At 31.7% G+C, this 24,810-nt stretch overlaps 1 protein-coding gene across 2 annotated transcripts; it reads left to right on the top strand.

Moving 5' to 3' along the window:
* Positions 1-18,320: 18,320 nt before the first annotated feature.
* On the top strand, positions 18,321-21,723 carry LOC145011106 (plant intracellular Ras-group-related LRR protein 4-like). 2 transcript variants are annotated; one of them, XM_078969740.1, is made up of 5 exons: positions 18,321-18,506; positions 19,037-19,673; positions 19,909-20,822; positions 21,166-21,348; positions 21,523-21,723. In XM_078969740.1, exons 2-4 carry the CDS (start codon positions 19,055-19,057, stop codon positions 21,313-21,315), a joined length of 1,683 nt encoding a protein of 560 aa, XP_078825866.1. In that variant the 5' UTR covers positions 18,321-18,506; positions 19,037-19,054; the 3' UTR covers positions 21,316-21,348; positions 21,523-21,723. The 2 variants fall into 2 exon arrangements, with proteins under 2 accessions (XP_078825866.1, XP_078825865.1); XM_078969739.1 differs by having other exon boundaries at positions 21,166-21,723.
* Positions 21,724-24,810: the final 3,087 nt, after the last annotated feature.

Genomic DNA, 24,810 nt, shown 5'->3' with positions numbered 1-24,810 from the left:
GCACCTAAATCAGGGAAGCCTCGCCAACGGTACATATTTTATCTTTCTCCACAGTTACCTTCGTATCCTCCTAATCAAAATGATCTGAGTCGGTGACATTCCCCACTTCTTATGGGTCTTCACTCCGTTGTCTCTTCTTTCTCACCCTGCTTCTTCTGGCCAAACCCACTGATTCATCGATCTTCAACATCAGACGAACCCGTCCCCACCTCCAATTGCTTCGCTTTTCTGTACCAACATCGACTTAGGTGCAGAGGAAGACAGACAAACGGAGTCGATGCGATATATCACTCCGCCATCGCTTACGTGTGTTTCTTGTGCGAAAGATGCAGAAGCAACATGTCACGGGATGCTTCAATCACCGTGTGCCACTTAGTATTTTCTCCGACTAAGTCAGGCTAACTTCGACGATCTAGATGTACTAACGAACTTAGGAAGCAAGAGTTACGACAAGGGACACTTCAATAAAGCTTCTATTATATAACTCAACTTCTTTACAAGGCAACTTCTTGATGGTTTCGACAAATGAGTCCTCTCCCCTATTTATAGGAACCTTACACCTCCTCAAATGGAAGTTTCTAGGTCCCGATCATCCATGACTAATCTAGACTCTTCCTATTATATACATGGATTTTGCAAGACTCTAGAATATTGTAAACTTGTATACGATGCTCTAGAAATCTCTAAGTCTTCCCGGCATTATCCAAATCGTTCTTGTATGATCTAGCGTGTTCTAGATCCTTCCAAAGTCTTATGGGTCGTTCTAATTTCTTCTAGTGCCTTCATCATTTATTCCGGATCGTTCTCCTTAATTCCATGGACATCTATAATATTCTAGCACCTTCCAGGGTCTCGTAGAGCATTCTTGATTTCTCCGGAGATTTCTTGAGTATACTTGATTGTTCCAGAGTTCTCTAGATGATTGTAGAATTTTCCAGAAACTTGGTCCGTGACACCCTCCCCCACTTAAACCCTTGACGTCCTCGTCAAGTCTTCTATACATATGTCTTGATCTTGTCACGGGGCTACTTCGTGTCTTTTTGTTTTCTCCAAAGTATCTCTTCGAGTAAGGCGTGCTTTTATTTCTCGATGTCCTTTGATTCCTATTTCTTCTCTCATCCTTGTAAAACCTTGAGTAACTCTTTATGTAGGATATGGATCCCTGTTCCTTCGAACGTGCCTCGCTTATTCGAACTTCCCGTTTTGGCTTCATATTCTTCTTGATTATATTGCTCTTGTCATAACACAACTTCATAGTTGAAAGGGATCGAGCTTTTGTCTTTCTTCTTTCCAAGGGAATTATATGGATAGTTGATCCCTTGGTTATACGCAGGGTGTTGTCTCTTTCGAACGACCAAGGACATACCATATCCAGGAAATCCATTCCTAGTACCATGCGATAGTCGTCCATCGGAACCACTATCAAGTCGATGGTCCCTTCCCATTCTGCGATCTTCATGGGTATTCCACGAGAAACTCCAAGGATCGGATTAGATGGAGAGTTGACAACCTTCAACCGACCTAACTCCTTTGTATAATGAATACCCAACTTCCTTGCTTCTTCCTCTGCGATGAAACTATGGGTTGCTCCAGAATCTACTAGCGCCTTAGTGTTCCTTGCATTCACTTTAACTTCGACGAACATGAGACTCCCTCCTTTATTTTCTTCCTTCTTTGAAGATTTTATCTCATCTTTTGATATTGAGTTCAAAAAACGCATTGAGCTTATTTGTGCTTCGTCTTCTTCTTCTTGCAAAACCATCGCATAGAAGGTCTTTTTCTTCGGACAGTCTCGAATCAAGTGAGGACCATCACACAAGTAGCACTTGATCTCCTTTCGCTCTTCTCTTCGGTTTCTTCCTTCGATTTCTTTTCCTTTCGTATTTAAAGTTTGGGATGTGTTTTGTTTTGGTTCCAGTTCCATCATAGTTTGTTCTCCCCCACTATTCTTTTTAACCGTGCTTTCTTTTCAAAATTCCATTAGATCTTCTGCCATGGCAATAGCTTCGTCAATGTCTTTGGCATTTCTCCTTTTGAGCTCGTTGTAGGACCAAGATTGTAGTCCATCCATGAAATAGAAAAGTTTGTCCTTCTCCTGCATGTCAGGTAACTCTAGCATCAAGGTCGTGAACTCGACTATATAGTCTCCGATAGATCTCATATGCTTTAGTCCACAAAGTTTCTTCATCGCTATGTCTTCAACATTGTGTGGGCAGAATTGTCTCTTGAGTTGCCTCTTGAATTCTTCCCATGTGTCTATGGTATATAATCCTTTTTCAATATCACCATGCTTCCTTCGCCACCATAGAGCTGCACTCTCGTATAGATAAAGTACGGCTGTATCTACCTTCGTCTTGTCGTCCTTCACTTGACTAGCATTGAAGTAGCATTCCATCGACCAAAAGAATTCGTCAAGTTCTTTGGGGTTGCGTTTACCTCCATACTTCAATGGTCTGGGTGCTTCTGTGTGCGGAAATGTTCTTGCAATGGTCCCTCCAGTGATTGCTGCCTTGCACAGGTTTACTTCGGCTTGTAATGCATCTACCTTCTCACGGAACTCGCTCCACAGAGTGTTAATGAGTCCAAGGAATTCTTCCTTGATGACACCGATGGTCTCCTTCAATCCATCGCTCGTGTCACTTATCTCGGCAACGAACTGATCGACGGTATCCTTCCATTCAAGGATCTCACCGACGTTAATCTTTGTCCTTGTAAGCTTGTTCTCTAGGCTTGCCAAGGAATCTATCGATTGGTCCCTCTTCCTGGACTTTCTTCCTTTCTCCTCGACGACAGGGGGCACGCTTGCGACTTCACTACTTCCTGCTTCCGTAGTCATGATCTCTTGCTTGTACAAACTCCGGCTCTGATACCACGTGTCACGGGATGCTTCAATCACCGTGTGCCACTTAGTATTTTCTCCAACTAAGTCATGCTAACTTCGACGATCTAGATGTACTAACGAACTTAGGAAGCAAGAGTTACGACAAGGGACACTTCAATAAAGCTTCTATTATATAACTCAACTTCTTTACAAGGCAACTTCTTGATGGTTTTGACAAATGAGTCCTCTCCCCTATTTATAGGAACCTTACACCTCCTCAAATGGAAGTTTCTAGGTCCCGATCATTCATGACTAATCTAGACTCTTCCTATTATATACATGGATTTTACAAGACTCTAGAATATTGTAAACTTGTATACGATGCTCTAGAAATCTCTAAGTCTTCCCGACATTATCCAAATCGTTCTTGTATGATCTAGCGTGTTCTAGATCCTTCCAAAGTCTTCTGGGTCGTTCTAATTTCTTCTAGTGCCTTCATCATTTATTCCGGATCGTTCTCCTTAATTCCATGGACATCTATAATATTCTAGCACCTTCCAGGGTCTCGTAGAGCATTCTTGATTTCTCCGGAGATTTCTCGAGTATACTTGATTGTTCCAGAGTTCTCTAGACGATTGTAGAATTTTCCAGAAACTTGGTCCGTGACAAACAGGTAGGTGACCAAGGCGGAGGGTCGGGTGGCTCCTTGACTTAGACGACAGCTGAAACACTCACACACACATCTATGTGTTGCTTCGAAATCCACCACTGTCGCTTCGCAACCCACGACCATCATCACATCAGTTTTAATTTTGGATTGATTAAAGTCCAAAATCCCCACTTCTGAACTTTTGCTTCAAATCTTACAGTCTAATAATCCAAGTTTCGTTCCATTTTACTATTAGGGATAATAAATTTCTCCATGTGAAATCGACAAATACATATCAATTGAGAGGTGTATATTGAGAGTAGAATATGGGAAAGATGATGAAAGCAGCGGCTCCCCCTTGTGCTCCCGATCTAATTGTTATGGATGCATATTTCCGCTTCATCTGATTCGTAAATCGTGATGTAGTTTTGGTTGATAGTTCTATAACGGAGTATAATTTCTTTAATTTACTAAGCTTCCATTGATGAACTTTTTGTATTAATGGGTTTCTATGTGACAAACAGACTTGTAATGTACTGATCTATGCTTTATTATATTGCAAAAGTGATTATTATTCGACTGCTTTTGAATCATGAAGCATATTGTGTTGTGGCTGTTGAATCTGCTGGCCGACAAGTGCCCATGGCTTTTCTTGAGCGAACCAAGGATGACTTTAACAAGAAATATGGTCGTGGGAAAGCTGCTACAATTGTTGCCAATAGTGTTAACACAAAGTGGAAGGGATGGGTAAGGAAAATGGGATGAAATAGAAACGTCACTGGTATCTCATCTCCTTTCTCGCAAAATAGTTCCCCAAGTCATGAGGTATGGGTTACATATAATCTTAAAAATCCCAAAAAAACAAAATATGCCATATTCCAAGCTTCCATTTTTTACCTTGCTGCGTGTTTGACTTTTATAATCGACTAGTATGATATTTAGGAAACTATCTTTGAAATTTCCCAAGTAATAATTCCTTTTTGTCAAAAAAATATTTTGTTGAAACATGAACTCATTTAACTGGTTTGTAGAAATTGGAAGTAACAGTGGTTTCGCTTAGAAGAGCCAAAGATCTAGAATCCCTGAAAAGTCACTTTGACTAAATGTCAGAAGTACCCCTGGCAGATGTCACCACCAAAAAGCTCCTATGTCATCTGATAACTTCAGAACTGGTCGGTTGATGTCTTGCCACACATTTTTATACAAATAAGCAAAATAGATTAACCAATAGGATGCAGTACGGTATCTCCAGATGTATCAAGGTGAAGTATCCAAATAAATCATGGTGTCATAATCAAAATTTCTTTTATAACTAATTATCCATTCCGTGTTTTCCGATTCACAGAAAACCGTGTGAAGAACAAGAAACATTAAAGGAAAATGACTTAAAAGCCCAACGAAATTTCCAAACCATTAAAAAAATCTCAATCATGTTTTATCTATTCAAAAAAAACCCAACGAACTTAACTTTTTGTCTAAAAAGTCCAACAAAGGTTCAAACCGTTCAAAAAATCCCAATTTTGTTTTGTTTAAATTCGTTGGGTTTTTTTTGAACAGTCAAAACATGATTGAAGTTTTTTAAACGTTTTGGAAACTTCGTTGGTGTAACAAGTCATTTTCCCGATACGGTAATGAGCCACGTCATTTGTTTCTCTTATTTGACTTTCAGGAAAGTGTAACTTAGTTGGACTTTTTAGATAAAATGTTAAGTTTGTTGGGTTTTTTTGAACAGACAAAACATAATTGAGGTTTTTTGAACGGTTTGGAAACTTAGTTGGACTTGTAAGTCATTTTCCCAAACATTAATTATGATGCATGCTAGCTTCTTATTGAAACTGTGTTGTTCGTAATCCTAAAGTAAAATAAGAAGTCTATTAACATGTTACTAATTAGAAGATATATTCTGTTTTATCAGGTCTTGATTTCTGCAAAAGAAGAACCAAATGCTTCAGTGGATGGTTTACTGAAAATCCATAAATGGGTAAGGGATGTGGATGTTGATCGTACTCATCCGCCAGCTGGAGATACAATCAACAGAAGCCTACATGTGGCTGCCACACAAGCGGGGAACTTGATAGGAAAGCAGGGCGCCACCATAAAAACCATCCAAGATTCTTCCGGTTGTGTAATTCGAGTGCTCGGACAAGGTTTTGCTGAAAAATATATTATAATAATCTTAAAATAAAAGGACGAATACAATTTATAATTGTGTTTTTTGGATGCAGAATACCTTCGTGTAATTGCTTTGTCTGATGATAGTCTTGTGGAGGTGCAAGGGGAACGTGAAGGTGGTTGAACTAATTGCTTCATATTTAAGAATGTTATAAGTTGACTGCAATGTTATCGATATATTTGAAAAACAAGCAAGTTAAGTTTTTCAATTTTATTATATTTTGATTAAAAATAATAATAATAATCTGATTAATGTTTATAGATGCAAATGCCATGAGAATCCATAAATGATAACTCACTCCAATTTAGTTCTTTTCACAATTTCTTTATCTTTGATACTTCTGTATAGTTTTGTGATCACTCCAATTTAATTTGATTTGTCAAAAAAAAGTTGCAATTTAATGTATGGTATTTATATTTCAGTTATTTAAATTCAGTGTTCATCGGTAGATTTGATTTCTTTCTTTAAATGTTTAATTTTATTATTTTATATCACAATTGTTAGTCCAAATCCAATAAGCTAGGGAAAGTCAATTGACGAGAATAAGTTATCCCAAAACTTCATAATTATTATTGTTTCTTTATATGTATGTGGTTGTGTATGGCTTTTCTGACTTATTGGATTTCTGTTAGTGTATGAATTCCTTATAAGAAAACTTGGAAAATGTTATGTACCTACCTAATGAAGGTAGTTCATATTGTGTCACATTATGCTTTTTAAGTTTGTTGTTGTCTATATTTTGTCATTCATAGCATTTGTCTATTACGTTTATGATTATTTGATTATTTATATAAGGTCCGATAATACTGTAGTATCTACAAAAGGTATAGTGAAAATTAGATAGACCATTGGTTTACTCTCCATTTTATTCGTTTCTTTATTAATGACACATTTAGTTTATAGAATATAAATTTTATTTTTATGATCTTAATTATTATTCGAATATACATGAATTATTGGTTTGGCACAAGCTTATAGTTTTTTGGTTTGCAACTCTTTTAGGGAGTTAGAATTCAAATGAATACATCTGACATAGCTTTATGAAAGTTGGAATGCTGAGGTAAATGGAATCAAAAACTGGAGATTTTTATGTTCCAAATTTTATATATTTTCAAAGTATAATGTGGTTATTGGAAAAAAAAATAGGAAGTCTATTGTTTTTCCTTGCATTCAACCCACATTGTTTATTTGTAATTTTCTGAAATGTATCTCTTTCTTTTGCTTCTAATTATTCTCTTTTAATGTAATATGAAGGTAGGATTTTACCACTTGATATCACTGGAATTAGAGGATAATCACCATGCACCAAATTTGTAGGTTATTCTATTATCAATTTATGTATCAAAAAGTAGATATTTGTTTATTCATTACTTGGATTTGGAGTGTAACAGTTGCACAAAAAAAGTGATGAATATGATCTGTTTTACAATCAACAGATGGTTTCCAACCCTCGCAACACGTTCACTCTAGATCTCCCACATGTAGGACAAAAAAAAGTTCATAAATCCGAACCCCGCAAAGTGCGGTCACCCATCTAGTTTTTATTATTATTATTATTATTATTATTATTATTATTATTATTACACACACAGAGAGAGAGAGAGAGAGAGTGTGTGTGTGTGTGTGTGTGTGATAGAGAGAGAATTAATTTCATATGTAAATGAACATCAATTGTATGGATAATACTATTATATGAAAATGACTAAAAGAATGTATTATTTGGTATTGCCAATACGTTCAACTTCATATAACTATTGTTATTATTACAAATGTTCACGTATTAAACATGGGTGGTTTTGTATGGGTGCTTGTAGTGGCTGTAGTGACACCGACAACATTTGATTTGTCGTCTATATGCAGTAATTAAAAAAAAAACCTTAAATTTTTTTCTACTATCGTGCCACTACTTAAATTATCCGTGTCACACCTATTACAAATTCTTGTGTCTCCCGTGTTAAATCGTCTAGAAAGATAGTATGTTTTTTTTATGATTATTATCGGAATGTGTTCTTTGTAATTGTATTTATTCGTATTTTGTGAGAATGACCGAGTGATATATAAATATATATATATATATATGTGTGTGTGTGTGTGTGTGTGTGTGTTCAGGTTCATTTGAGAATATGCTAATTTTTTGAAACCGTAAGATCAAATCTAAAAATAATTTTAAAATGCAAAATAAAAGAAAAAATCCAAAAAAAAAATTATTATTATTTTCGGAACTTTATTTACCTAAAAAAATAAAATAAAATAAAATTACCATTTTTTTTTGAAAAATACGTGAAATATTATAATAGAATATTACACTGTAAATATTTTAATGTGGTTTTTAGAATGTTAGAATATTATACTAGATTTCTCACATATATAGAATATTTTATTTATTCTACTAGAACATGTAAAAAAAAAAGTTATTTTTTATTTTTTATTTTTTTTTTGGAAATTATAAATTCCGAAAATAATATTTGGAAAAAAAATTCGAAAATTTTCAATTATTTTGCATTTTAAAAATGTTTTTTGTTTTATCTACCAAATGAATGGCTAGGATTGCGTCTCACGGTCTCACAAAATTAGATCGTCTCACATGAATCTAACTCTCTCTCTCACTCACTCACTCTCTCTCTCTCTCTCTCTCTCTCTGTGTGTGTATGTATATATATATATATATATATATATATATATATATATATATATATCCTATAATAAAAGAATGTTTTTTTACCACATATCCTTTTCTCCTTCATTTGGACACATGACATTTTTTTAAATTTTTAAAATTTCTATTTTCCACTTGTCATTTTATTGTATTTTTCATTTTATTAAATTAAAATTCCATATTTAATATGTAAGGTATTTATTAGAAAGAGTTTATATATATATATATATATATATATATATATATATATATATATATATATATATATATATATATATATATATATATATATATAATGTATTCAATACGTTAAGGCCTCATTAATTTTAATAATTAAATTTTTTTTTTCATTTTTCTTATAAATTCAAACCTTTTAAATTGTTAAAATTTCATATTTAATTTTTTTTAAATAAATCCATTTAATATATAGATCTCACACCTAGTATATATAACAATAACAAACCATACGTAATAACAATTGAAAAACATATTTGAGCAATTAATACAATATTTAATAGGGACATTAATATTATAGGAAAAAAAAAAAGAAGAAGAAGGAGGGCCCACTAAGTCAATTGCAAGGATTTCAACATGTGAAAGACATTGAATTATATGACACGAATTTAAGCTTACATAGTTACATGGCATTTCAAAATTCATCTACAAGTATAAATACATATGGTCTAAGGAAAATAAATAAAAGTTTCCATGTCTTCAATTGAAATGTGATTCATGGGTAATGTATACCGTATAAATTGATTTTTTAAACAATAAGGTAAGGGGGCATCCTAGAGTTTTCACCTGGAGCACGCTAAGTTTGTTGTTTTTACCGTAGGTAAACACTGCCCCTCAATCTATTTTTTTACCGGCGGTAAAATTTAATGGTGAACTTCCATCGGTATCTCTCTTGATTTAACTTGAAAATTTTCTCTTTTTCTTCATTTTTTAGCGGCTGTAAACCTCAACACCGCACCCTAATACACAATTCTTAGTAGGTAAAACATTAAAATCTATATGGCATGGATTTACCATCGGTGAAAAAGCACGAGACCATGCCGCCTAATAAAGAATGATGCAAGTGAAAGAGTATTGGTAGAACCAAAAGCCACCAATCCATCGTCTTATTTTGCATTATTTAGTTATGATTTTATCTCATAAAGTTATGTCCAATTATTTTATTTTAAAATTATAGAAGCTTTTGGTAACATTAACTTGTAGTTGAAATTTTGAAAATGTAATTTTTATTCGTATGGAAGTGTTAAAATTAATTATATACTTTTAAGAAGTATAAAATAACATAAAATCTAAAATATAAAACCCCTCAAAAGCTCTCAAAAGTTATTTAAAGTAGTTTTTTGATTTATGGTTTTTTGCACTGTTTTCAAAACTGGACCGGACCGACCGGTTGAACCGGGAACCGGTCAGGCAACCGGTTCTTTAATACAAAAAAACCGCCTAAAAGCAAACCGGTAAGAACCACAGGTTCAACCAAAAACCGGTAGCAAACCGGACTGGTCAAACCGGAGAAAACCAGCCTGAAAAAAAAATTATAAAATTTTATACTTGAAAAAAAAAATAGGACACGCCTTTTATGGGAGATCCATGATCCGGCTTGTGAGCCATTTAGACATTTAGCCTCCATCCCTTTTATGGAGTTTTCAAGGCTTCCAAGTTATGTTTTTAGTGGATGTGGGATATATAGCCTAAACAATCCCTTGCTTCATCTCTCAACTTCAAATGACTACATATAGTTCTTTTATTTTTTTTTTCAAATGTTTCAAAATTACCGAATATTTTTTTTTTAGTTTTTACGTAATCTTCATAATATATTTTAAAAAACTCAAATATAATTATTAGAAATTGGTTTTTGTTGTTTATTTTAAAAGTTTAAAAGTCATGATATTATATATATATATATATATATATATATATATATATATATATATATATATATATATATATATATATATATATATGACGTCGTTCGGTTCATCCGGTTTTTGAGACCGGTTCAACCGGTCGAACCACTTGAACCATCAACCCAGTAACACGACCGGTTCGATGTCCGGTCCGGTTTTCAAAACATTGGTTTTTTGTTTAAAGTAAAAGCTAGCTAGTATATCCAAACAAGCTTTTCTTTTATTTGTATAATTTTTTATTGTTTTCCCTAACTTATTAAAGCTTGACTATTAATTTTAGGGATAATGATTTGAAAGGGTAACGAACTTTCGACTTTTGTCACATTTAGTCACTAAACTTTTTTTCGTTATCTATTTGCCATTGAACTATTGAAACTGTTCACATTTTACCCTTATGACCGGCTGTTACCAGTCATAAGGGTAAAATGTGAACAGTTTCAATAGTTTAGTGGCAAATAGATAATGAAAAAAAGTTTAGTGACTAAATGTGAACAAAATCGAAAGTTCGTTTTCCTCTAAAAAGTTCAATAACTAAATGTGAACAAACTTCCTATTGTATTATGTTTTAGCAAAATTATTTATTTTTGTTTAATTGTAGCAACATTTATTGATGAAGAAATCTATGAAATAAAAATACAAAATGTAACATCTGGATTTCCATGTATCATCATTTAAGTATTTTTCTTTTGAGTTAAGAAGAGAGACTCGACGAGTTGACGCCTCAACTCGTCGAGTAAGGTCGCGACTGGTGATTCAGATTAATGAATGGACTCAACGAGTCGGTGAGGCGACTCGACGAGTCCGCACTGTTGGCAGAAACCCTAAATCTTTGGGCTCGAGCTATATTTAAAGGCACTTATGGCCTTCAATTGCGACTAACTTTCCCATAAGTGCGAACCCTAGCGAGCTTGAGTGTGTAGAGTGAGAGGAAGAGTTATCTTGAGCTTTTTGGTGTGATAGATCTGGACCCTTCTAGGTTCAGAGAGCCGAGAATATGAAGCTTTAGTAGAGTAAACCTTGGGGTTCAAAGTTAGGAAGCATTTATGGTATATATATAGTTACTTTCATCTTACACATATATATGAAGTATTTTATATAAATTACGTACTATGTGTGCATATTATTTGAATACTTGTTGTCTATGCTGGATGAACGATTTTATACATGTTTTAAAAGATTTAAACGGTATATTTATTTTATATCTACAAATATGTTGCGGATGAAACATGGGTAGATGAAATAGTTGGTGTGTGATGAAATAAAATGATGAGAGATAGGTAATGATAGAAAGGTGGTGATAATTAGGTAAATAGATGATGATGAATATGTGATGTAGGATGAAAGGAGATACCATAACCTTAACCAGCAATGTGGCGATGTAGTCATGTACCAGAGTATAGATGGCGACCACGGACTATTCTAGACAACCCAGTGGAAACACCAGCAAGCCCATAACCTGTAGGTGATGAATTACGAGTTCAGGCGATGTTGTAACTACATATTCATGTGATGATACTCTAACTCCTTACTATGAATTACGAGTTCTGACGATGTTGTAACTACATATTCATGGGATGTCACAAATTCCGCATGCCAAACCAATGGTTATAATTCACATCAGTGAGAATGGTTCATTTTTTTGTAAAACCAAAATCAGATTGGAGATTTTGATTTTTTATTTTGGGAAATGTCAAACCATTGGTTTTTTATTTCGGTTTTGGTTTTTTGTTTTTTTTTTAAATATATTTTCAGGGTTTTGTTTTTTTTTTTTTTTATTTCATAGATTTCTTCATCAACAAATGTTGCTACAATTTAACAAAAATAAATAACTTGCTAAAACATAATACAAGAGAAGGTTTGTTCACATTTAGTCATTGAACTTTTTAGAGGGAAACGAACTTTCAATTTTGTTCATATTTAGTCACTAAACTTGTTTTCGTTATCTATTTGCCATTAAACTATTGAAATTGTTCACATTTTACCCTTATGACCGACAACAGCCGGTCATAAGGGTAAAATGTGAACAGTTTCAATAATTCAATGGCAAATAGATAACGAAAAAAAGTTTAGTGACTAAATGTGACAAAAGTCGAAAGTTCGTTACCCTTTCAAGTCATTATCCCTTAATTTTATGAGTTTTTCCTTAGAAAGAAGGACGAATTTTTATTATAAGATGTTCCTTCCTTTTGTCTTAACCATGTTCAATAGATATTTTTTTATGCCTAAGATACTATTTTGACATATGTTCAATTTAATGGTTGTTACTTAGTGATTTGGATCCAGGAACTTAAGGACATTTAAAATACATTTTGTTTTGGTGTATGAAATATGTTTACTTTAATCTCTTGTCTCTTAACTGTCTTTTTACATTCACATATGCTTGACTATTAAAACTTTTAAATGTTAGGGACTTGGTCATTTGAGTTCTTTATCCACAAGTTGTTTGCTTAAATAAGTTTATAAAATTTGTTTTTTAAAATTTGGTTTATACGACTATTTTAAATAGGTCATATAAAGGGTGTTATAAATGGTACCAGAGCTTTGTTTTAAACAAATTAGATATTTAAAGTTGTGTTTAGACTTGAACCATAAACCTTGGGAGATGATTTAATTTTAAGGAAATATGATTAGCATGCCTTATGTTTTAATCTTATTCTTATTACTTGCATACGCATGCTTATAATGACTTTTTGACATTAAGATGTCACCTTGTTGTAAGATTAAGGAATTGGTATTATGCATTTAAAATCTTAGGGCTAAATTTCTTATTTTTACACTTTAGGTTCTAGGGTCTTAACTTGAGATACTAGTTGAAATTAATTAGCATAATTTTCAAAATAATGGTGAATACGTAAAGTAATATTGTTTCACAATAAGGGCAATCCATAATTGTTATTATATTATGTGTAAAAAAATGGAAAGAGGGAATGTAGAAGTTTATTTGACACTAAAGACACTTGATAGTTTCAAAACTATGATGGACATAATGATTGCTAGATAATAAGAAAATATACTTGGTAATTTTAAGAATAAGATTATGTAATATAAGGAAGAAGTCAAGGAGGATATAAGAGAGCTTAAGAACATGGTGGCCCAATATAATGAAAAACTCAAAGAATATATGAAGAACATTATGCAAAGTATCCCAAATACTACCATGAGCGAGTATAGTGAAAGAAAATATAGTACTTCTCACCCTAGTTTAAGAGGCAACTCACATTTAAAGACTTGTCCAAGGGAAAAAGTAGTAAAAAAGGGATGTACCTATGAAGACTTAAGTGAATGCCAATCTCCAAGTTATGATTAGACTCCTAATTCTTTTTTATTCATAATTAGATACTTGAAATGTAGGTTCAATGCTTTTATATTTCATCGACTACTAAAGAACTAACTGTGTGGTGATGAAATTTAAGACATAAGCTTTGCAATGGTAGACTAACCTCCAAGAATTGGTTAGCAGCTGAGTTTTGAACAAGTTATCATGGGATGACTTCGTAGACAAACTTAAGGAAAAATTTGATATGGAAGAAAAGATCAAAAAAGTAAAGAAGGGCTTCCTTGGATTAAAGAAAAAAGATGTCCATCACATAATACAACACAAAGTTCTTAATCTTATGAGTTTCAAAGAAGATTAGTGTCAGATGAAGAGAAAAAAGTTGGTGAATTTGTTGACAGATTACTATGGAGTTATTATGTGTTTGTAGGTGAAGCTATTACTACTAACATGCAAATGTGAAGGAAAATCACAAAGTGAGAGATAAATATATAACAAAAGGATAAAGCTTGAAGGGAAGAGTAAAAATTAGGATTCACACAAAACCATAAACAGTGGAATTTTTTTCAGATGTAAAAAAGGGGGCGTTATACCAAATTATGTTCTAATAAATGATAAAAGTGTTACAAGGTTCATGTATATTTCTTCTAAGTTGCCCAAGAGAAAGAATGAAAAAAAATGTTAAAATGGTGCTATAAATTAAGATGAGTCTCCTAAGGCCAAGGATGGTATATTTTTTGGATCAAAACACTATCGTTTTTTATAACACAATAAGATTTGATATAGATTCTCATAAACACATGTGAAAGGTAAAATCATTAAGATACTCATTCACTTGAAGAGTATGAGTATCAATGGGCTAGTTGTGGTATGTCAATCATTTGCTACGGGAATTAATATCTAAGAACTTTAGTCCTTAGTCTATTATTCTTGATTTATGATTCCAGTAATAAAGTCATCCTCAAGTAGTTGTAACACTCACAGTTTGGGGTTTAGAGTTTTAATCTCTAAGTGAATTTATATATAAATTAATTAAAAATATTAATTTAATGGATTTAAAAAATTAAAGTTTGTTAGCTTAAAGTAATAATTTTTTTCAATTAATTAGATGGTTGATGACTTAAGTCAAAATCTTTAAGATTGAGAATTAATGAATGATATCTAAATAATTTCATTTAATTAGGGTATTGACTTATTTGTAAAAAATTATCATTTAATATTACAATAGAAGATAAAAAAATGCAATATATTATCAAGTTTGGAAACGTAGTCATAGCTTGAACTTAACTTGGTAAACTAGGATGTGGACATATACTGACAATATATTAAGTTCAGGGGTTAAGTTAAAAATGTAAAGTTAGAATGTTGTTAGGATGTCATTTAGGGTTAAAAAGCCAAAAAGATTTAATATTACAACAGAAGATAAGCTAGTTGATGAGTTAAGTAAAAATATTTAAGGTTGAGAATTAATGAATGATATCTAAATAATTCCATTTAATTAGCGTATTGACTTATTTGTAAAAAAAAATATCATTTAATATTATAACATAAGATAAGAAAAGCAATATATTATCAAGTTTGGAAACGTAGTCATAACTTGGACTTAACTTGGTAAACTAGGTTTTAGACTTACACCGACAATATATTAAGTTTAGGGGTTAGGTTAAAGATGTAAAGTTAGAATGTTCTTAGGATTTCATTTAGGGTTAAAGTCAAAAGAAACAAGTTCAGGGAATAATTATGCAAACTTATGAAAGATTGGAACTTAAACCCCTAATTCCTCAATTCTTCTTCATTTAAACAATTTAGGCTAGATAGAAAGTTGGAGGACAGTTTTTGGGAGCAATTAAGGAAATAAAGCTTAGAGTTTTAAGGTTTAGATTCTTCATAAATATAAAATTATATGATAACTTATATGTTAAGTTGAGTTTCTAACTAGAAGTTCATGTAACTTATAAATCTAACAACAATATCTCATGATATTGTTTGCATTTAAGTTTATGATGTTGTTTTGAAACTCATAAACCTTAGATTTGAGAATTTATGAGTAAAAAATTAGAAAACAAAATTTATAGATGTTATAGATCAGAATTGTGTTTTGAATTCTTAGTTTATGTTGATGAGTTCAAAACACAATGCTAGCAACTTATATTACAATTGAGTGAATTCAAGTTAGTTTTTAAGTTCATGAGTTTTTATGTGATATTGAACTTTTTGCATGTGAATTAGTTTAATTCATTGGATTATTAATTCGTTTTACTAATGTAGATTGTAATTATCAACGAGAATCATAATTTTGGAACCCACGTCGAATTATGATGATTAACTCCTTGTATTGAAACTTATGGAAATATAGTTGAAGAAATCCATTTAAATCATTTAGATATTCATTTTAGCTTGTAGATCTTTAACTTAATGTTGCATTCAGGATGTTATTTAGTATTGAAGCAAATATTTCAATGTTAGTTAATCCTCCATTGTCATTGGAAGTATTAGAGTCAAGTATACAAGCCATGGAAACTTGTTAAGGGGATAAAATTTGAAGTTTTGTTGGCAGACCATTCCCCTTGATCAAGTGGAATAGTAGAACAATTTTACTTAATCGAGTAATCGGATTTTTGTTGCATGCGAAATTTTTCGATGTAGATTCATTTCAACTGTAATTACTTCCAGCATTTTCCACGATCTTAAGGATGATATACAAAGATTAAAATGAGATATTTCGTATTAAACATATGATTATAATGCAACTAATAATTAAATTCTAAAAATCTTGGTGACTTTTAGTTGATAATTAATCATCTGAATACCACGAGGAGTGAAGTTGAGCATCTATAATAGTTGAGGTGAGCTCTTTACAATATAACATGTGTCCCCTTATATGACATTGTATTTTAGGTTGATTTCTTGTGTGACCGTACTATATGTCTACTTTAATTGGAAATGAATTTATCGTAGTCATTCATGCATTATTTTAAGAAAATGCATGTTTTGAAATAACAATGTTCTTTTAATATTTCCTAAATTAAGTTTAAGTTTTTAAACATGATCATGTATATCCATATTGGGTGAGTATGATAGTTGTGTGGTCCATACACTTGAGAATGACTTGATATAGAAATATGAATGTTATGATTGATGATAAATGATTTCCAAGAAAATATTCATGTGTAAAAGCTTGTAAATAGTTTTCAATGAAACTTTCATGTGATGGTTGGGTCTTGTAATCCCTCCACCGTGCTACTTATATCATGCTTCACTTGTAAATAGTATGATGAAATTTGTTGGAGTCTATGTAGAGAATATGATATGAATTAATTTTGATATATGTTTCTTAAACTTTTTCTCATGAGTACACTTATCTTTGGAGTCTCATAGAAATTGGGGACAAATAATTGTAAGTTATAGATGACTTGGGGTTTGAGGATTAATTTGCATATTATTCATTACATACTTATACTTTTACCTTGAGAATGCTAATTATTATTTTAACAACAATGTACTTATATCATTTGCAAAGTTTTCCCCTAACTTATTGAAATTTTCATGATTTTATATGTTTTTTTAGAAAGAATGATTTGTCGTTTATTATTATAACATGTTTGTTCTTTTTGTGTAACCTCCAGATCAATCACTAGGTTTCTCATGCCTAATATACTATTTTGACATGTACTCACAACTATTTAATGATTCCAAGATCGAGGAGTTTAAGTAAATCATCGTTTATTGACTATCTTGTTACATTCTCATATGCGTTGACACTTTAAACCTATTAATACTGATATTAGCAAAATCACGACAATTTATAACTTATTACACTTTCATCGTAAATATGATCCTACTTCCTTGATTACAAGTTATAAAAGAATCAAGAATGAAATCAAAGAATAACACAATCTTGTTTATCATTATTTTTATGTGCTCATCAAAATGAAGAGTTATAAACCCTAATTTATAAGAGAAACATAGAATATCCCAAATGAATCAATTCATGAAAAAATGACATAAATAAGATTTGTTCTAATATCAAACATAACACTCAATAAAAATTTCATAGTTTCTCCTTCTTCCGTCTCTAAAGTGTTGTGCTACACTAGTTTTCATGAATGCCTCCAACTAAGTCCTTCGTCTACTCTTCATGTCAATATCAGTCGGGCATCGATAACATGCTTACAAATCAGTCACCATATATGTTCTATTGTCATGTTTTTGCTTCGTGTATCCTTTAAGATCAATAACACATTTTTCTTTTTGATACAAATCTTTGAAATAATTTACACACCTTAATAACTACACAATGTGTTTCAACTTACTTATACGCAATATCATGTCTTTACATATACACTCACACGCTTCGATGTGGATGATCCAATCGTCTATAGAATGCATCTTACCCCCTTTATATGCAATATCATACACCAAAATTGAACTTATATCTATAATCTTATAAAGTATTTCAAAATACACTACTTAAACCACATATTAAACGCAACATATTCATACAACACAATACAAAAGTCAAATTCTTATTATCACACATGAAATTCACATTACATTTAATATGAAATTCAAATCTATCATACACAAATTAGTCAATTTATTATTTATGGAAATGGAATCCACATTAAATTATTTAACACTCACTATAACTACCATGGATAATCTGTTAGGCAATAAAATAGTTAAACAAAAACATAACAACATGAATATAAAATGCAAAATAAATAAATTAAATGCACATCCTTTTTATATAATATAAATTCTAAATGATTATTTATGCCGGACAAGGAGAGTAATAGTTTGGAGGAGAGAAGATATATATAACTCAAAATTATCAGACACATCACATTTACAGTGTAGATGTAAAACACACACACACACACACTTTTGCTCAATCTGATTTCCCCGTCGAACCAAAACACCGACTCTTTTCACTTTCTCTCTCCACCGTGAAAACGCCCTAGCCGCCGCCGCTCCTCCTTTCAACGGATTCTGAAAAGAAAACTATTCCGAGGTCAATTTCTAAAATTTCAATTCAACTTACTACTATTACTGTTTGGTTCACTTTTGTAGATAGATTTCAGTTTGGTCTAAGAATAATAAAAGATATCCGATACTAATTCCGTTTCGTTTTCGGAAACTTTGAGGCTTATTGAATTTATGACGTCTTTCTGCGTGATTTTCTTTTCTCTTCGGTAATTTTGTTGTTTCAAATTGCTCAATTATGTAGTTCAAGTATCATTTTCGTTTTTCCAAAACAAATCTCATGAAATTGTTGCTGTTCTAGACATTATTAACCACGTTCATGAAGCAAAAACGAAAATTTGGTTCTGTTTCTTAATATATTAACGTCGATGGTATTGAGCGGCGATTTCAGTTTATCCGGTTGTTTGTTTCAGAAGAAAATGAGATTCGTTACTCTTTCTATATACTTTTGTTACTAAAATTGGTACATTTAGTGTAATCGTATCTGGATTGCTTTTTTGATTTGGATTTTGTTATCTTACGGATCTTAATTGTACACGTTTCCTGTAAATTTTGTAGGATAAACGAGTAGCAAAAATGGAAGCTTCAGCAAAATCAGCAGACGAAGTGGTGGAAGAGATAATGAGAATTCATAGATCTCTTCCTCCGAGACCTGGAATTGAAGACATTGAAGCTGCAAAAATACTGATCCGAAATGCAGAAAGCGAACAACAATCACGTCTGGAATCCATTGCTAAGCAAAAGAAGCGAAAAGATGTTCCTGAAGAACTATTCAATGTGTTGATAGAGATGCAAAAGCATTTAGTCGATTTCCACACCATAGAACAGAAAAGGGAAGCCATTAAATTGCTTGATCTTGAAAACTACCATATACTCTTTGATGAAATGATTCAGAGAGCTTCCAGATGTGTTATTCCTAATGGTAGTGATGATAATAATACTACCACCCAATCAGTTAACTCCACCTTGTCACCTTTGACAACTCCACCTTCTTACTCTGGTGTAAATCTTAGCAACTCAATCTCATACTCACCCAAAAATGTTAAATCTTCTGAGTTGTTCACTAGAGATGATAGTTATGTGAGCAAGATGGAGTCTACTACTTATGGTGATGGAATCAGAAGGAAGATTCGATCTACTGATACTTCAAAGCCCATGATTGTTGATTCGACTCTAAAACCTTCCATTGCATCTGGTACTTTTCTATCCATATTACTGTTTGATGAGATCATCATGATTTTTTTTACCTTTTTAAACTTTCTTAATCTTGTTGTCCAAATACAATGAATGTTACAATTATGTAATAGGAAGAAATGAAAATAGGATGCTATAATAAACAAATGAATATAAGTACATTGTTATTTCTTGAATATAATCTGATTTTGAATTTGTTATATTACAAATGACGTTTTTTTTATTTAATTTTGTAGGTCAAGAAGGTGAGAAATTGAGTCTCATAAAGCTTGCGAGTCTCATTGAAGTATCTTCCAAAAAAGGAGCAAAAGAACTCAATCTTAGCAACAAATTAATGGATCAAATAGAATGGCTTCCCGATTCAATAGGAAAGTTATCTTCTTTAATCACTCTTAACCTATCAGAAAATCGCCTCATTGCTTTACCTTCATCAATCGGAGGTCTTTCATCCTTAACAAAACTCGATCTACATTCCAACAAAATCACCGAACTCCCGGAATCAATCGGAAACCTCTTCTCCTTAATCTACCTCGATCTCCGAGCCAACCAAATGACCAATTTGCCCTCGACTTTCGGACAACTAATCCATCTCCAAGACCTTGATTTGAGCTCCAACAACTTCTCAATCCTCCCCGAATCCGTGTGCTCACTCAAAAACCTACAAAAGTTAAACATCGAGACGAATAACATCGAAGAACTCCCACATATGATTGGTCAATGCTCTTCACTTAAAGAGCTTATTGCGGATTACAACAAACTCAAAGCCCTTCCGGAAGCAGTTGGAAAGATAGAATCTTTGGAGAAATTATCGGTTCGTTATAATAACATCGGGAGGTTGCCTACTACAATGTCGTCATTAAAGAATTTAAAGGAGCTTGATGTTAGTTTCAATGAACTTGAATCGGTCCCTGAGAGCTTGTGTTTTGCTATTTCGCTTGTGAAGATTAATGTTAGTAATAATTTTGCGGATTTAAGATCTTTGCCTAGATCGATCGGGAACCTTGAGAATTTGGAAGAGTTGAATATGAGTAACAATCAAATAAAGACGCTTCCGGAGTCTTTCCGTATGTTGTCGAAGTTACGCGTGTTGAGAGCAGAAGGGAATCCGTTGGATTCACCGCCGCTATCTGTGCTTGACAACGGCGCTCAAGTGAGTACTTATTTTTAATTCTTATTGTCTTAGTCCTGTTATTCTCAACAACATAACAGGGCATGACATGATACAACTTTAACAAGTTGTATCATGGACTGATGATCGTCATCAGTTCCTAAAATTGCAAACTTTTTGTCCTTTTGTCTGCCCAAAAGGCAAGGACAAAAAGTTGCTGACCTTTTGTCTTTTAGTCCGCCCAAAAGTTGAGATGATATCGATGAGACATAAATTACAACTTTTAGTGGGACATACCCACGAAAGCACTAAAAAACTTTTATTGTCCTGTTCTATCCTGTGTAATTAAATTACACTGCTAATTTCTCGTCTTTAACGTTTGCAGGCTGTTATACAATACATGAACGAGCTCCACGAGAAGAAGGAAGTGAAAGTGCAACCAGTGAAACAGAAGAAATCATCATGGGCTCAAATATGTTTCTTTTCAAGTTCAAACAAACGCAAGCGGAATGCCATGGACTATGTAAAGACATAAGTTACACCACCTTTTGGAGTATCTTTTTTATTGGTAAATAAATTAAATACATATAATAAGTAATAAGTAAGACCCAGTTGTTGTTTCTTGTTTATTTATTTAAAGACAGAGTTTATTAAACCTTTTTTTTTTAAAGTAATTAGAAAAAAAACATAAAAGGAAAGAGGGGAGGTATTTCATCACATGCTTTTGCTTATCTAAATTCAGGAGACTTGAGCTGTCCATGGGCTGGAACAAAGCTAATGGATGATCTTCACATACTGTTTGTCTCCTTCCGCCTATTGTCTTTTTTTTTTTTTAATCACATCATGTTTTTGTTATTTAATTTCTTTATTTCTTCTTGTGAATCAATGTAATTAAAATCGAATAATCCTTCATTTTCAATAATCTATTTATTTCTTGAAATCATATATGATCTTTACCTTATAAGCAAAATATATAAATAAGAATGAAATATATAATTTGCTATAGATACGACAAAGGTATATTAAATTTTTAATCATGAAGCGTAATTAGTTATTGGGGATTGAGTACCTTAAAGTATTAATTAACTTCCTAGAACTTTAAATGGCATATAATTGAAAATATGGGGACCACTTTGCAATAATAACTGGTTTAATTGGCAGCCATGATAATGCCTTTTCTTGGTCTGTTATTTTGTATTATCTTATAATCGATCAATTCCTTATGTTATTATGTTATGTAGTTATAATATATTAATCAATTTTTTTTTACGTATTTTTAATATACTTTGCAGACTAATCAGAATATTATTTAAGTTATCTTATTGTCATTAAAATATTAGATTTTTTTTTACGGGAAAAACATTTTGTGCTATTATAGTTCTTTCTAGTATATATTTGAAAAATAATACCAGAAGTCGATTACTATTAGTTTTTTATTTAAAAAAAAAAAATACATTACTTTAAGTGTTTCTATAAGTCAAACATTTAATTATGAAAAATATGGTGTATACAAAATTTAGTTTATTCGTTGACCAATTTATCCAAGAATCTTTTGATTTTTATTAATTTATGTAATATTACATTTTGTTATCAATTTATGGAACAATGTTTATTTTAATATTGCTAGATAATCACTCTTTATTGAAAGCCGTTATTACTAGGGAAAAAAAACCCAACGTTTATGTGGTTTATAGGAATAAAGTTGTTTTCAGATGCAACATGTAATTATGCTTTAATTTTTGTAAAATTTTAGCATCTTATTTTTTTTTATTGATGTGATTGGGAATGGGCTACATCAAGAAAGAAAGGACAAAGTCACAAATCTATTAAACGGGAAACTGGGCCTGCATGGGCCTATACTTGTCTATACCATTATGAGACTTGTCTTGTTTTGGTATTTGTTTTTGCCTTTATCATCATGATATTTGTTATCAGATCAATAACCATTCTTTTAATTGAATATCGAATATTTAAAAGAAATCCTGAATATTATTTGTGTTTTTATTTATAATAAAGTTATATGTTTATTTATCAACTATGTTTGTATTTTATCAAATTTTATTAAGATAAAATATATAATTTTGTTTTATTTTAGAATCTATAAACTTATTATTATACGAGTAACATGTTTAAAACTTATTATTATACGAGTAACATGTTTAACTGCTTAAAATGTAATTATATAACTTGTCTCAATTATATAATTTTTAAAACAACTTTGTTATATAAAATTAGAAAAGGTAGAAACATTGTTGCTTAAAACCAATAAAATCAATGTTCTAAAAAGCTCGTCATGATACGTCATTATTCTAAGGTTTGTATTTGACATCAAATTTTAATAAAATGTTGTCTTAAGTTATATATGCGTATAAAAATGGATAATAATAGATTTTATATATATATATATATATATATATATATATATATATATATATATATATATATATATATATATATATATATATAGGGAAAAAGGAATATACATTACAACCCCACTTAAGCTTAGGTACTAAACCTCTTGAAAATACATTGTTTTACTATATAAAGATTACGGTTAATGGATTCACGATTAATACTTCAAGATGTAAATTCAAGATCGACACAATAGGGTTTAGGGTTTAGAGTTTAAGGTTTAGGGTTTAAGTTTATGTTTAGGGCTTAGGGTTTAGGGTTTAGGGTTAAGGTTTAGGGTTTAGGGTTTAGGGTTAGGGTTTAGGGTTTAGGGTTTAGCTTTAGTGTTTAGGGTTTGAATTTAGGGTTTAGGTTTAGGTTTAGGGTTTAGTAATGTTCACTTGGATGAAGTAATAAACGATAATTGAGAAAAGAAAGCGGAGATGATAAAACAATAATGAAAGAAAGAAATGTTATGGAGAATGATATGTTTACCAAGTGAAACCAAACCAGATATATTTAGCATGTTAAAACAACATATTTTAGAGGTTTAGTACCTAAGCTTAAGTGGGGCTGTAATGTATATTCTCTATCCCCATATATATATGAGTTATGTCGTTTGTAAGACGTAACATAAAACAACAATTATATATATATATATATATATATATATATATATATATATATATATATATATATATATATATATAATTGTTGTTTTATGTTATGTCTTACAAACGACATAACTCACCACAGCTCGTAAAAGCTCGAGGCTTGACATTGTCATCAATTCACGCTTTATATATATATATATATATATATATATATATATACACACACACACACACACATACACACACAGTACGATACTAATGACAAAAAAACAAACTTACAAAGGAACAAACATAACTTGGGCTTTCCAATCATGATTACTTTTGAGTTTAGGATTCCTATTTATAAATCAATTAAAAAGAAAACTTTATAATCGAGTCCCTAATTGAATCTTTTCTCATATTTGTTGTGGCGGAGTAAGCTAACTTATTGAATGTTGAGAGTCTATTCATCGATAGCCTCCAACACCTTATTGTGACATTTTGTTAAAAATAATTTATTCCATATAGTAGCACTTTGAGCATTTTGTAAAGTCACATCATCAATACATCTTCTTGTATCGGTAACTATAAATTATCAGAATGACTTAGATTCCACTTCCACCTGACTTATGAAGTCGATGTAATAAATTCAAGATTATGTTGATCAAGCCCATCATTTAAGCTTGCTCGGTTCTCCTTCGCACCTCATGATGCTAATTTCAAACCCATGAATTACAATCCCAACCATCTTTTATGCAACATTCTTTATACGTTTCTAAAAGAAACAACCTTGGAAATCTAACCATGAACCTATGGGCCAAACATCTTTCCAAAAACGAGTTAAAGAATAATCCCCAACTGGTCTTTGAATAAAATCATAAGGAACAATCTCAGTTGGTTAATTGGAGAATCATCTATTCTACCTCAAAACACCTTTGGCCGAAATCTCCACCCTAACTCTATGTATTGTTTTCGCCACTTTAATGTTGGATCTATATGCTCAAGAATCATTATTTGAATGATGAGCTAGTAACATATGTTCTTAT

This window comes from Lactuca saligna, chromosome 8 (genome assembly GCF_052625555.1).
Source record: "Lactuca saligna cultivar CGN05327 chromosome 8, ASM5262555v1, whole genome shotgun sequence".
Classification (NCBI taxonomy): Eukaryota; Viridiplantae; Streptophyta; class Magnoliopsida; order Asterales; family Asteraceae; genus Lactuca; species Lactuca saligna.
The sequence above is the reverse complement of the archived record's forward strand: the minus strand, read 5'-3'. Positions and strand labels throughout refer to the sequence as shown.

Coding starts and splice junctions, on each gene's coding strand:
- LOC145011106 (XM_078969740.1), top strand. CDS start 19,055: ATGGAAGCTTCAGCAAAATCAGCAGACGAAGTGGTGGAAGAGATAATG. Junction 19,674..19,908: donor AAAACCTTCCATTGCATCTG/GTACTTTTCTAT, acceptor TTAATTTTGTAG/GTCAAGAAGGTGAGAAATTG. Junction 20,823..21,165: donor TGCTTGACAACGGCGCTCAA/GTGAGTACTTAT, acceptor TAACGTTTGCAG/GCTGTTATACAATACATGAA.